General features: G+C 41.2%; 1 protein-coding gene across 1 annotated transcript in view; it reads right to left on the bottom strand.

The window, feature by feature from the left end:
• Positions 1-13,129, bottom strand: part of PRKAR2B (protein kinase cAMP-dependent type II regulatory subunit beta) — a 64,573-nt gene extending 51,444 nt beyond the window's left edge. The window contains exon 1 of the mRNA XM_070424647.1: positions 12,687-13,129. Coding sequence (XP_070280748.1) covers positions 12,687-13,005 — 319 coding nt within the window. The 5' untranslated portion in view covers positions 13,006-13,129. The remainder of the gene's footprint in view (positions 1-12,686) is intronic.
• Positions 13,130-13,831: the final 702 nt, after the last annotated feature.

The following is a 13,831-nucleotide window of genomic DNA, read 5'->3' as shown; positions in this document are numbered from 1 at the left end:
TTGTGTGTGTGTGTGTGTGAGAGAGAGAGAGAGAGAGAGAGAGAGAGAGAAGGGGGAAAGAAAGAGACAGAGAGAGAGAGAGACAGACAGACAGAGAGACAGAGAAGATTTAATTTAAGATCCATCCTCTTAGGAAATTTCAAATATATAATACAGTATTGGTAACTTTCATCTCTGTGCTATACATTAGATCTCCAGAACTCATTCATCTGCATTAGCTGAAACTTTGTACCCTTTTTTTAAGAAGATTTTTTTTCTTGATTTTTCTGAGAGAGGAAGAGAGACGGAGAGTGAGAAACACCTTTGTGATAGTGAAACATCTATCAGTTGCCTCCTGCACGCCCCTTACCAGGGATCGAGCCTGTAACCCAGGCATGTGCCCTGACTGGGATTCAAACCGGAACCTTTCGGCACACTGGACAACACCCAAACAACTGGGCCCTACTGGCCAAGGTAAACTTTGTACTTTTTAATGATAAACGTGTTGCTAAAATATTTTTTACAAAATATCCTTTTTACAAATGAATGTTAACATTCAAATACTGAAGTACTTTGGATTATTTTTAAAGAAATTATGAGGAAATTATTTTAAGGAATTATTATGAATCAAAAGTCCTATTATTATTTAGTTGTTAAACTGCTATTAATGACAGTCAAATAAGAAATCAAAGCCGTGGCCGGGTAGCTCTCAGTTGGCGAGAGCATCATTCCAATATGCCAAGATTACAGGTTTGATCCCCCACCACCTCTCTCTTTAAAATCAATAAATAAAAATAAAGACTTGTGAATAACTCCATAAAAACAGTTATTCAAAAGGACTGTCTTTTTTCCTTCTAAAACTCTAGTAAGCTAGCAATTTGTAGTGGAGCAAGTACAGAATTATGGGTTTTTGGAATAAAACCACATTCTAATGTAAAATCTAAGTATAAATTTGTCCTACCCTGAGCTTACTTTCATAAATATTATGACATGAGAAAATGGCAACAAGCTGTCAATTAAATCCAACTATTTTTTCCAATTAATTTCTATTTCAGACATATATCAATGTTTTTACTATAAACATCTGCCTCATTTAAATAAAGTGATGGTTTTCAATATTCCTACCTACCATTTCCCAAGGTGCTTTAAAATGATTTGTTAAAACTTAAATAAAATCATAAACTTGGAGGTTTTGCACACACGAGTTTATTTATTCTATCAGTTAAACACTGATTCTCAAGATAGGGGATGTTGTGCAAATGAAGCAAAACTTTACCCCATTGCTTTAAAGAAAAAAGTCAGACTATTTGCCTTGCATTTCAAGTGCAATTAGAGGACTGGAGATTTGAAGGAGCATGGTTGTTGTTTTTTAAGTTACTATTACCACAACTGCCTTGAAAGCAACCTCTTATTTCTTGTATTTCCAATCAAACTTCATTTTAAAAAACTCACGTTCTCACTGACATTTAAAACTTCCTCTTTCTTTTCTTTTCCCTTTTCCTTCCTTCCTTCTCCTCTCTTCTTTCCTCATGAAATTCGTAACAATGAGCATATGCCAGACAGTGTTAACTCATTCAATTCTTATGGCAACCCTCTAAGGTAAGTACTATCATTATTCCCATTTCAGAGATGAGGAAATTGAGGCACAAATGGTAAAGTAACTTGCTCAAGGTTCCACATGTTATAAACAGCAGAGCCAGGATTCAAACCCACAGTCCATGCCAAAGTGAAGTCATTTTTTTTTAAGTTTCCACTGTTTCTCATTTTCTATCATCACTTTTTTTTTTTTAGATAGAGAGGAAGTGTGTGTGTATAGGAGAGAGGGGAGAGAGAGAGAGAGAGGAGAGAGAGAGAGAGGAGAGAGAGAGAGAGAGAGAGAGAGATCAATGTGAGAGAGAAACAGTGATCAGCTGCTTCTCACACATGCCCAGGCAACCTAGGTATGTGCCTGACTGGGAATCGAACCCTCAATCTTCTGTTGGGCTGTTATTACTCTAAAATTTCAGCAACTAAAAGCAATATGTTTGTTTTCCTTAAGAAGGTTTAAGAAGTATGAGGCAGAGGAAAGAGGCTTTAACTGATTATGTTTATCAAATTAGTGGACTGTGGCGGGGGTCTGGGGGGCAGGAAGACATGTGTGTACAAGAAAGAATTACAACTGAGGCAGAAGATAACACATTCAGTTTAGGACAAAATTATCTTTAGGCACCTGAAGAACATACAAGGAGAGGTGGCTGGTAAGCGGGCAGATGTGTTCATCTGAATTTTAAAGAAAGGGGAGGTCTGTGCTGGAGTGAGAGGAAAAACTGGAGGGCTCCAAAGAGCGAGTGAGCCTTGAGGGGTGGGTAGGATTCACACAATGAGAGGAAGGCAGCCTGCACTCAAGGCGGTAGCAGCAGGCTCATGGCAACATACAAGTGTTGGATTTGGCATGAGGCTCCTATAAGCAGAAGCAGTAACATGGGAAATGTAGGTAGGTCGCAAGAAGGTGAACTCCTTACTAGCAAGACAAGCCTGTGGACCTATGTTCTTTGCATTTTGCTAATGAGAGTACATAAACAAAAGAGTTCTGATTGAGTTTTTAAAGTATATGAAGTGCTAATGTGAATGGAATAGACAAAAAAATTGTAAATGGGACAGATCAAGGCTGGACTAGAGTGCACATTTCTAGAAGGAAAAGTAGGTAGCTTAAGTTTTGATATGTGGTTCTTTTCAACCATGTTACTGCTGGAAGAATTACTGAAAATGAAGTATATGCACCATGGTTAAGGTCGAGGCTCTGAACTCAGACTGTCGGGTTCAAATCCTGACTCCACCGCTTACTTTGGGGAGGGCTAAAGATGTATAAGAAGCTTTTTACAATGTCTGGTAGTTAAGCAGCCAAAATGTTAACAATTATTAAATTTAAAAATATCATTTAACAAACTTTAGCTTTCTATAGTAACTGAGATGAAACAGCTGAGTCGTGTTTTAATTTAGATAATCTTCTGGAATGATGCTTTTTGGGTCTGAAATATATTTAAACAAATGGAAGTTTTTTCCTTCTTCTTTTTTTTTTTTAATCCAAAAAAAATCCCCTCAATATCACTGCCATGAACTATTTTGTCTTGGAACAGCTAATGTAAACTAAACAATGTCAGTCCCTAGCCAAACGGATACAGGAATAACTGTATACAGTATATCTTCTTGGCTCCACTTTTATGTGGAACATGTGTTTATATTTTGACCTTTTGTCTTTTTTTAAAATCACAGAAACATTTTTAAACAGCAGCAACTGGAATGAATTTTATTTTAGTTTCCAAACATATTAAGCTACACATGGCAGAGGCTATTACTGAAACATTTATAAATGTTACACCAACTGTGTTTATATATCTGATTTTTTAAGGTTGTTTTGTTTTCGTGTAAACCATGACCTGCAAATTTTAGATCAAATTCTTTCCACAAAATAATTACATAATGGCACAGTCCGAGTCATTTTGAATTTCTGAAACACAAAACTAGCCCCCTATAAAATAAAGATAATGATTAGCATCATACTGAGATTTTTCTATAGGGTTGTGGGACTATCCCAACCATACCTTAATGGTATGGATGAGTCGAAGGGCAATAAGAACAGGGCCAAGAACACGATGACAATAATTCATCCAACTCAGAAAAATCACTGCACTCTTTTTCTTTTCTATGGTCTCTTCTTAAGCAATACAAAAATAAAGCCTAATATGAGATTTCACTGCAATGAAAAAAAATCAATGAGAAAAAGAAGTTAACTCTGAAGGCAAAAGTACAAAAGTACTTCTTTTTAGCCTAGCCCAGTAATTTTCAACCTTTTTCATCTCACGACACACATAAAACTAATTACTAAAATTCTATGGCACACCAAAAAATATATTTTTGGCCAATCTGAAAAAAAAAGGTATAATTTTGATTTTTTCACACTGGATGGCTACTGTGTTGGGTGTTGTTATTTTTTTGACAATCTAAGGAAAAAGAGGTCAGTGCCCCTGACTAAATAGTCAGGTATTGCATGTTTTAAAAATTATTACGGCACACCGGTGGAAAATCGCTGGCCTAGCCTTTTAAACCTTATTTATCACCTTGATGGAAGGCAGAAATAATTCGAAACATGTAAGTTAATATAAACAGCACTCAAAGTGTAAGTGATAGTTCTATGTACAAGAAACCCTAAACCAACTAAATTTGAATGAGAAACTTCTCTGGCTCCCAGCTGCTCTACCTGTTAAATAAAATAGATTACATATACTATCTATGAGACAGTCTCTAACAAAAGGACTGATTCGTAAACAAGTCTAGAGATAGAAAACTTAAGAGAATTGTAATTTTTTTCTTTTTTTTAAAAAAAGAGTTGACTCTCAAAAATTTCTGCAGTGAGTCGATGAGTGAATCAGCATAGCATCCTACCTTCCAACTTTCACATATTCCTTCTTCAGGTCTCAGCCCCTTTCTGGTATCATGTGACTCTAGACCAGTGGTTCTCAACCTTCCTAATGCTGCGACCCTTTAATACAGTCCCTCATGTTGTGGTGACCCCCAATTTCATCGTTACAAATTGAACATAATTAAAGCATAGTGATTAATCACAAAAACAATATGTAATTATATATGTGTTTTCCGATGGTCTTAGGCGACCCCTGTGAAAGGGTCGTTCGACCCCCAAAGGGTCGCGACCCACAGGTTGAGAACCGCTGCTCTAGACACTAAAAAAGCAGACCCTGCAGTCAGTTACTCAATCTCCTTAACTGAACTCTTCACTCTCAAATAGTGTATCAATCCCACCTTCCACCACAGGCCTTCTCTATTGCTACTACTCTCATTAAATTATTTAATGGGCTACAAATAAACTCATCATTGATCAATTTCAAGGTCTCTTGCTAGTATTTACAGTTTAAAAAGACACATATTTGTTTTTTTGACACAATTATGAACAAAGCCTTGAAAGCTGGAAATTTACTGAGATCTATGAAATGAGATTTGCAATAATAAATAATCATTAAATATTTACTCCAGTCCCATCCAGACATAGTCCATTACTTTATGTGCAACCTCAAATGGAAAGCTTGTAACTATCACATTAAGTAATGGCTACACAGTTTGATTCTTAAGTAGACACATGCCAGCATCCAATGCTTCAATTTTTGTTTAGGTGTTTTCATTTCATGACCTGTCTTCACACAATGTATAATTCACTCAAAGAATCCTTCACAAGTCCCAACTGATTCTACTCCTCTCTCTTCCTCCCTCTCTTCTGGTTCCTCCACCCTTCCCTCTCCTTGCCTTTCTCCCTTTACCTCGCTCCTAAAGCCTAAAATAAAAGATGGATAAGAGTTTGAGAACGGGCAGTTTCAAGTCCTTTGATTTTCTAATATCAATACTAAAGCAATTCACTTAATACTAATAGCAAAATTAATAACGTTCTTGCCTTGGCCAGTGTGGCTCAGTTGGTTGGAGTGTCATTCCGTACACCAAAAGGTGGTGGGTTCGATTCCTGGTCAGGGCACATAACGAGGTTGCGAGTTTGATCCCGGTCAGGGTGCGTGTAGAAGGCAGCTGATCAATGCTTTTCTCTCACACTGATGTTTCTTTTTTTCTTTTCTTTCTCTCTCTCTCTAAAATCAATTGAAAATGGTCTTAACCATCTACTCTGAAAATCACAATTACCATCTATAGCTAAAAATATTTTTAAAATCTCTAAATATTATTGTTTTATGCTCATAAGTAAAATAATGGCTTCAATATTTTAGCCATTTGTCATGAATGATGTAATCTATTTCAGAAGGATTTAAAACTGCCACATAAATTTCTAACAGCCAAAGACAATTAAGTCTCTTTCATACAAAATCCTGGGCTCTTAGCTACAAATTACAAGTTGCAAGGATGTGGGTTTTTTAACTGTGCAACATAACTGCACATTAAATCCTAAGTAGGACTGTACATAAACTCATTTCCTATTTCATCTTTCTAAAAAGTGCAAATGCCAGGTTAATTTCCACCAAATTGCTATTCAGCAAGAAAAGCTTACACTTCTCTAAGATTTCATGTTAATGAGATAATTTGTTTAACATGCAACCCATGTTTGCTGTGTGCACTGAAATGTTTGCTATGAGCCCTACAAATATTAATCTATTTATCCTTGTAACAACTATGAGGTCAGTACTATTAGTACGATAACATGTCAACATGCCTAGCACAGCACTTCATACATAAAATAAAATAAATGTTGCCTGAATTTAAAGTTAATCCCAAAAAGCTGACTTTCATGAACATTTTTTCAAACCACTTAAATGTATTTAAGAGGTTGATGATATGATATTTTAACTTTCAGTTAGTTGCTTAAGGTAACTACAACTACTAAAATTTCTTTAGTCATACGTTGGCAGCTACATGTAGTAGGAGCAAGAGCTGATGATTGGTTGCTTTGTCTTTTAATAGTTTCTAGTCACCATAGAGAGAGCAAGTTCTTATATAAGGGCACACAGAAGTGGACCCAGTAAATCAGCCAAAGCAAAAATTCTTCAGAGCTACGATTGCTTTCTACAATTTCCTGCTACCAGTTAGGCTATGAACTCAACAAATAAACATGTTTCTTACTCCTAGTATGAGCACGGTTAAGAATATTTCCACAGCAGAGTCTTGGGAAGTCAATCTGCCTACTGTCCGTACTGCTTTGCCATCAGCTCATTTTAAGACGACCACAGAAACCATTGCAACAGATGAATTCGACTTTTATTCTTCAAGTTACAATGCAGCTTTAGCTCTTCTAAGTCGGTACCTAACAGGTATTTGCTCAGAGTCATCTAAGAAAATGTTTTCAGACACATGACCATTCTTCTCAACTCTCCTTCAACCATGTCTTCTCATAATACATGTTTTCTTAGTCTCCCTCCTCCACAACCACCACCACCACAAGCTCCAACTTTCCAATATTTTGCATGATTCTGAGGATCCCTTAAATTATAAAAAATAGATAAGATTCTCCAACAAAGATTTGACATAGGTCAGAGTCATAGGCTTTACATGGTAAAATTCTATTTATATACTTTGCTTATTAGGTATGGTTCTATATTTTTTTGCTTGTGTGTCCACTTTGAATTCTAGCTCTTTTTCTTCCATGATATAGAAACTTACTTCCATATTTGTTTAGTTTTCTTCCAGGTTGATTGCTTTTCATATACCCATATATAATTCATTATGTTCTGGCCACTTGTCAATTTATCAGAGTATTTTTGAATTTTATTTAATTTGTATAGTTCAGCAATTTCACTGAAGAAATTATTGAGCAACACAAGATCTTACAATGATGCCTATATAAAACCACTACAGGTATTCCCCTCTTTTCAAAAGTTCATGTTAATGACACTTTGCTATTACAATACACCTGCAATTACTAGTAGTTCATACCTGTTTTCACTAACTGAAAAAAATACAAAGAGCATTTTTGTTTTTATGAAAAAAAAGTCGAAAAGCAAAAACAGTTCAGCAAGCCATTATAGATGTAGGGCATACCCTGAGTAGCAAGAGTGGCACTGCTTTCATTATATGTTAGTGTTATGTTAGGTTTTATGTGCTATTTGGCATGATTTGATAGGTTATCTTTTGGGCCAACACATTTTCCATATAAATTAATGGTACAGTTGACCCTTGAACACCATGGGTTTGAACTGCATGAGTCTACTTCTATGCAGATTTTTTCCCATAAATACTTTAAAAGTATTCTCTTCCTTATGATTTCCTTAATAAATTTCTTTTCTGTAGCTTATTTTATTGTAAGGATACAGTATATAACACACATAAAATACAAAATATGTGTGTTATAAACTGTTTATGTTATCAGTAAGGCTTCCATTCAACAGAAGGCTATCAGTAGTTAGGTTTTGGGGGGGAGGTACTCAAAAATTATACATGGATTTCCGACTGCATGGGAGGTTAGCACCCCTAGCCCCCCCTTCCCCTCCTGTTGTTCAAGGGCCAACTGTAATTGCTTCTTCGCTTTTCAAAAGATTTCATAGGAACGCTCTACTCTCGGATGGGGGGAACCTGTAATGACCAGAGATTCCTCTACAAATTGATGCTAATCCAACTCTTTGGCCTGTAAGCTCTAAGCCCTTCTAATAAATTCTAAGTCTGGGGATACTACCCTTTCAGAAGTAACAGGTCAGGCTCTATGCACTTTCTACACTGGGAAAGAGGGAGGCAGAGTCTCCATTGCAGCTTTTTTCTTCTCTTCTCTTCTCTTCTCTTCTCTTCTCTTCTCTTCTCTTCTCTTCTCTTTCTTTCTTTCTTTCTTTCTTCTTTCTTTCTCCTTTCTTTCTCCTTCCTCCCTTCCTCCCTTTCTCTCTCTCTCTCTCTCTCTCTCTCTCTCTCTCTCTCTCTCTCTCTCTCTTCCTTCCTTCCTTCCTTTCTTTCTTGGACTTCAACAGTTCCCTAAAAGGGGGATCTTCATATGCCATTATTCTAACACCTAAAATTGTCCTTTTAAACAGAATTGATAGCAAACTGAAAATAGGGATTAGAAGTGATAAAATTAGAACAAAATTGGAGAGGTATGGGAAAGCTATCCGCAGAAAAGTAAAGACACTTTCACCCATCTATTTGACCTGGTGCCATCACTGTCCATGCTACCAGTCTCCGCTGGCTCGTTTGATTCAACCTCCACACTGAGAGGTCAATGTCATATGCTGATCCCCTATGGGAGTCAATGGGCACCAGTTTCATCGTCACGAACATGCCTATTTGCCCGTTCTCTTATAAATACCAGTGCTTGTCCTAAAGCCATTCATGAGAATGGATATGGACTAATCAATGCAATTTTATCACCATTAGTGGAAAAATAACCAGGAAAAATGGCCTGTGAGTTAACCTATAGACAAATTTAATTTAGGAAGAACTCCCTGATAGGCTTGGATCAGAGAGATGTAAGAAACCAGGCTCTGCTACTTACTAGCCCTGTGTGTGACCATGAATAAGTTAATTTTTCGGAGCTTTAAAGATAAATCACATTAAGGTAGAGCTTGACATTAAAAAAAAAAAGGCTCAGATGATGCCAGCCACACCCCCTTCCAGAGATAAAAGCTGGGAGTTAAGAGTACAGGGATGGAGCCATGTCGACCTGTGTTCCAGTCCTGGTTTTGCAGCATACTAGCTGTGAAATACTGGGCAAGTGACAGTCTTACCTTTCTCCTGAGGCTGGGATAATGAGTTTGAGCATTTAGCTAGTGCCTAGTATACACTGAATGACAATAAATGGCAGCTATTTTTTAACTGTTAATATGAGAAAGATATTATCCTCATCACTGTTTGCTGATCAATGTTTCTCAAAGTGTGGTCAGGGAACTATGAATATTAGAAAGACCAGGCATGTCTGTGGGGGCAGGGGGATCCCATGTCCCAGCCCAAGAAAGCTCTCTGAGAATGGTACCTGGTAATATTCACTTCTGAACCAAACTTCCTTGAGATGCACACTAAAATTTAAGAATTACCGGTCCAGCTGGTCTTGTGTGCTGTGCCAAGACTTATCTTCCAGCACCAATTCTTTACCATGCTAGTAGAATTACCCAGTATTTTTTTAAAATATATTTTGGCACTGTTTGGTACCTAGACATGAAATTGACAGGCTCACTCCGCTTTGTTTTCCAATGGCACTACTTTGACTTTCCCCCCACTCACTGACCAGAAGTTGGCACACTATGGCCTTGGTCTGTGACCAATTTTGTATAATCCCAACCTCCAGAGGGAATATGTATTCAAAGTGTTGTTAGAGAGAGAGAGAGAGAGAGAGATTATCCCTGGTCTGTGTTGCTAAGTGGTTAGAATGTCAAGGGTTCAATTCCTGGTCAAGGGCATGTACTTGGGTTGCGGGTTCACTCCCCATCCCCGGGGGCACATGTGGGCCAATTGAAATGTGCCTCTTTCTCCCCTCCCCTCCCCCTTTCACTCTCTGAAAAGCAATGGAAAAAATATCCTCAGGTGAGGATTAACAGAAATAAAATAACATTAAAAAAAGAAGAATGTGAGAGAGACCAAATGTTGCTCACACAGTCTAAAGTATTTACTGCTTGAATCTTTACAAAAAGTTTGCCAGTCCCTTAGTAACCAGTAATTATTGTTTTTTTGATCCTTACCTAAGGATATGTGTGCGTGCTTTTTAAAAAACCGATTTTAGAGATAGAGGAAGGGGAGGGGGAGAGAGAGAAAGAGAAACATCAATCGGTTGCCTCCTGGCTAGGAATCAAACCCACAATCTAGATATGTACCTTAACCAGGAATCGAGCCCATAACCCTTTTGGTGCATGGGACGACACTCTAATCAACTAAGCCACCTGGCCAGGGCACCTGTAATTGTTTATAAACTCAGGTCTCAAAACAATTTACTCTTAAAAAAGAGAACTGAATATAATAGCAAATATTACATATTTTCTACTGCACCTAGTAGAGGGAAGTACCATTGCCGAAGTTTCTGACGATGATGATGATGATGATGATGATGATGATGTGTGTGTATGTTGAATAATGATCAAATTGTATTTGGTTGCAGTCAAAGGTTTTAAGTCCTCAGGGTTAGGTCTGGGGTTAAAAAGGGCAGTTGGTTAACAAGTATTTATTAAAACTCACACTGAGTAATGTATACAATAAAGGTTCCTTGGAGAATGCAAAACCATATAAAATGATCCCTGCTGTTTAGAAGTTAATAGCTAATTTTTTTCATTCCAAAATAGAAATCAAATCTGCTCTGTGCCTAATATACATTACTGTAAGGAAAGAATGAAATCATCAGTGCCAAGTACTTCAAAAGCATTATACAAGCAAAATATTTTAGTTATACTAACAACATATTGTATTGACCATATATGGGTTCTTTAACAAGTGCCTTGGTTCCTCATTTCCTCCAACCTTGGAAACCAGTCCCCTTTTCCTTTGTGTGTGTGCATGTGCGTATGCATGTACACATGTGTGCATGTGTATGTTGGGAGCATAGAAAAAAGTATGAGATGCCTGTGCCCTTTGTGTCACCCACTAATGGCTTCTCCTTCTCCTCTGTTTATAATGTGTATTCTTTTATCCTTTTATTGCTCCTGGTAAATAAAGCATTTGATTACATTCTTGTGCAAAAAGAACAATTAAGACTGATTAAACATTTTTTAAGTAACAATCTTGCCCTTTATCTTCACAAAGCACTAATTTCCAAGGATTCTGTGACTGTTTTGAACAAGCTAAAGATATATTAATTTTGTAATATATTGCAACAATTTTGCAAAGAAACACCTTCCTAGGTACGTACACAAGAAAATTACACTTGCCGAAACTGGTTTGGCTCAGTGGATAGAGCGTCGGCCTGCGGACTGAAGGGTCCCAGGTTCGATTCCGGTCAGGGGCGTGTACCTGGGTTGCGGGCACATCCCCAGTGGGAGATGTGCAGGAGGCAGCTGGTCGATGTTTCTCTCTCATCGATGTTTCTAGCTCTCTATCTCTCTCCCTTCCTCTCTGTAAAAAATCAATAAAATATATTTAAAAAAAATAAATAAAAAAAAAAAAAAAAAAAAAAGAAAATTACACTTGAAAATGTTTTCATTACATGAGATGTGCTGCAGGCACAAACCACAAGCAGTGTAAATAAATACAAGCTGGTGCAATGCTGGGTGCACGTTTGCCTTACACCACAAAGAGAAACCCTTGCACAGCGCACACCATGTTGTTTCAGCTTGGGATGCCATGAAGATGGGATTTAGGCAGTTTGTGTAAATACAGGCAGGAGATTGTCAATGTGCGTGTGTGTCTGTGTGTTGGGAAAAGAGGGTTGTAAGCAGAAGGGGTGGGACTTGTCAGGAGCAGCTATTTGAGAAAATCCCCTTTTCTTTCCCATTCATTCTTTCTAGATCCAATGTCTGGCACAGTCCTTACAATTACTCACTGGCTTTTCATTCTGAAGACAACTAACAAGCTCTCAAAAACTTCCTACCGTGTTTTTCACACACTTTTTTTTTTCCTAAGGCACCCAATCATTCAATATTTGTTTTATACAAAAAAAACAAACTATTAGCCTGTTTCCTCATCCCAAAGACCGTGTGTGTCACAGGCTCAAAAGGGATCCTTTGTAGTGTGTCCAATAGGAACACAACGCTTCGGTATTGGCAAATTGGAAGATAATAGATTACTTTGTCTCCAGCAATGTCAAAGCTATTACCATACATTTTGTTCTCCAATTTCATGCTCCGTTCAGAGAATTAGCTCTCCTAACCATCAAGCCAATTCAATTGAACACCCCTCGCCTTCCGCTTTGGACGCTCCATTAATAAATAGAAGGGCTAAAAGAGGACGCCGAGGGGACCCGTTTCCTTTCTGCACAATGGTACCCATCCTCCAACCACAGTGAAAGTTGTCTTGCAGAGACTCCCACCCCAGACCGGCCGTCGTGGGTCTCTCAGCCCAGGGCCAGAGGGGACAGACGGGCAGAGAATTCGTACCTTGCAGCTCCCACCTCCAGGGGAGGGGACGGCGGGGAACGGCATGCCAAGAGAGCGGAGTAGGAAGGTGGGCGAATGGGAAAGACAGAAATGGATGCCGAGGGGGTGGGCGGGATGGGAAGGAAGGTAGAGAACGCGGGCAGAGGTGGGGGATGCAAGCGGCGGCATCAGAGCGCAGGGGAGAAAGGCGGTCGGGAGAGGGGGCGCGCGAGGGGTCGCGGTCCTCACCGTTGAACGCCACGGTGTCCGCGGCGGCCTCGGCCTCCTCCTCCTCCTCCTGCTCCCCGTTCTCGGAGTCGGTGTGCATGGGCTCCTCGGCGAAGTTGACGCCCTTGCTAGGGGTGCCGCCCCCGGCGGCGGCGCCCGCGTCCACCCAGGCTTTGCCCTCATGGCCGGGGCGCGCGGAGCCTTTGCGCTCGTTCTCCTGCTGCAGGCGCGTGAAGTGCTGCAGCGCGAACTCCAGCAGGTCCGGGGGCTGGTGCCTCAGCACCTCCACCGTGAAGCCCTGCAGCAGCTCCGTCAGCCCCGCCGGGATCTCGATGCTCATCCTGCCTGACGGGCGGCGGGCGCCTGCGCGCCGCCCTCGCCCCGTCCCCGGACAGGCCTCCGGCCCGGCGGCCGCCGAGCGAGCGCGGGCGCTGCGGGAGGCGCTACCGGCGGCAGGCGCGGCGCAGTGGGCCCGGCGGCCCGGCTGGCCCGGCGCGCGTCTCCTCCGTGCAGCGGCGGCGGCTGAGCGAGCGCGGCCCGCGGAGGGCTGGCAGCATCTCCGGCTCCTCCCGCTCCCGCCGCGGCCGCGCCTCTCCCCCGCCCCGGCCGCCCCGCCCCCGCCCCGCCGCGGCGCGCAGCGGGGAGCTCCCGAGCGCGCCCACGTGACCCCCGGAAACCATGGTAACCCCGCCGGCTGGCGCGGCGCGCCCGCCAGTCGGGTGGCTCCGGGGCTGCGGCCGCTGGCGGGCGCGGGCGGGTTCGCTGGAAGCCCCGCTCTGGCGCGCGGCCGAGGCGTGGGTCCCCCGCTCTGCGCTGCCCGGGGTGGTGCCCGTCCCTCCCGCTCCAGCCGGCGGCGCCTCGCCGTCCACCTGTCCGCGCGCCCCGGAGCGGGCGGGCCGCAGGCCGAATTCCCACGCGTAACTCACCGCGGTGCCCACGCAAAGCTGGGGCTACGCGGTTTGCCCGGAAACTTCAGTCTCCACCTCGGTGGCGGCGTTTTATTTTCTCCCGAGAATCAAGTTGCATTGATAAGTATTGGTAGTGTCTTTGGTTTAAAGTCATAGAGTGGTTACTGGTTCTCTGGTGGACAAAGAAATAATATCCCCCCTCCCCCATCTTTGTTACACGTTCTTTTTCCCCCCACCACATTTTATCCAGTCTTTCTC

This window comes from Myotis yumanensis, unplaced genomic scaffold, assembly GCF_028538775.1.
Source record: "Myotis yumanensis isolate MYYU_CA2020_CCGP unplaced genomic scaffold, mMyoYum1.0.hap1 SCAF_9, whole genome shotgun sequence".
In the NCBI taxonomy this organism is placed as follows: domain Eukaryota; kingdom Metazoa; phylum Chordata; class Mammalia; order Chiroptera; family Vespertilionidae; genus Myotis; species Myotis yumanensis.
The sequence above is the reverse complement of the archived record's forward strand: the minus strand, read 5'-3'. Positions and strand labels throughout refer to the sequence as shown.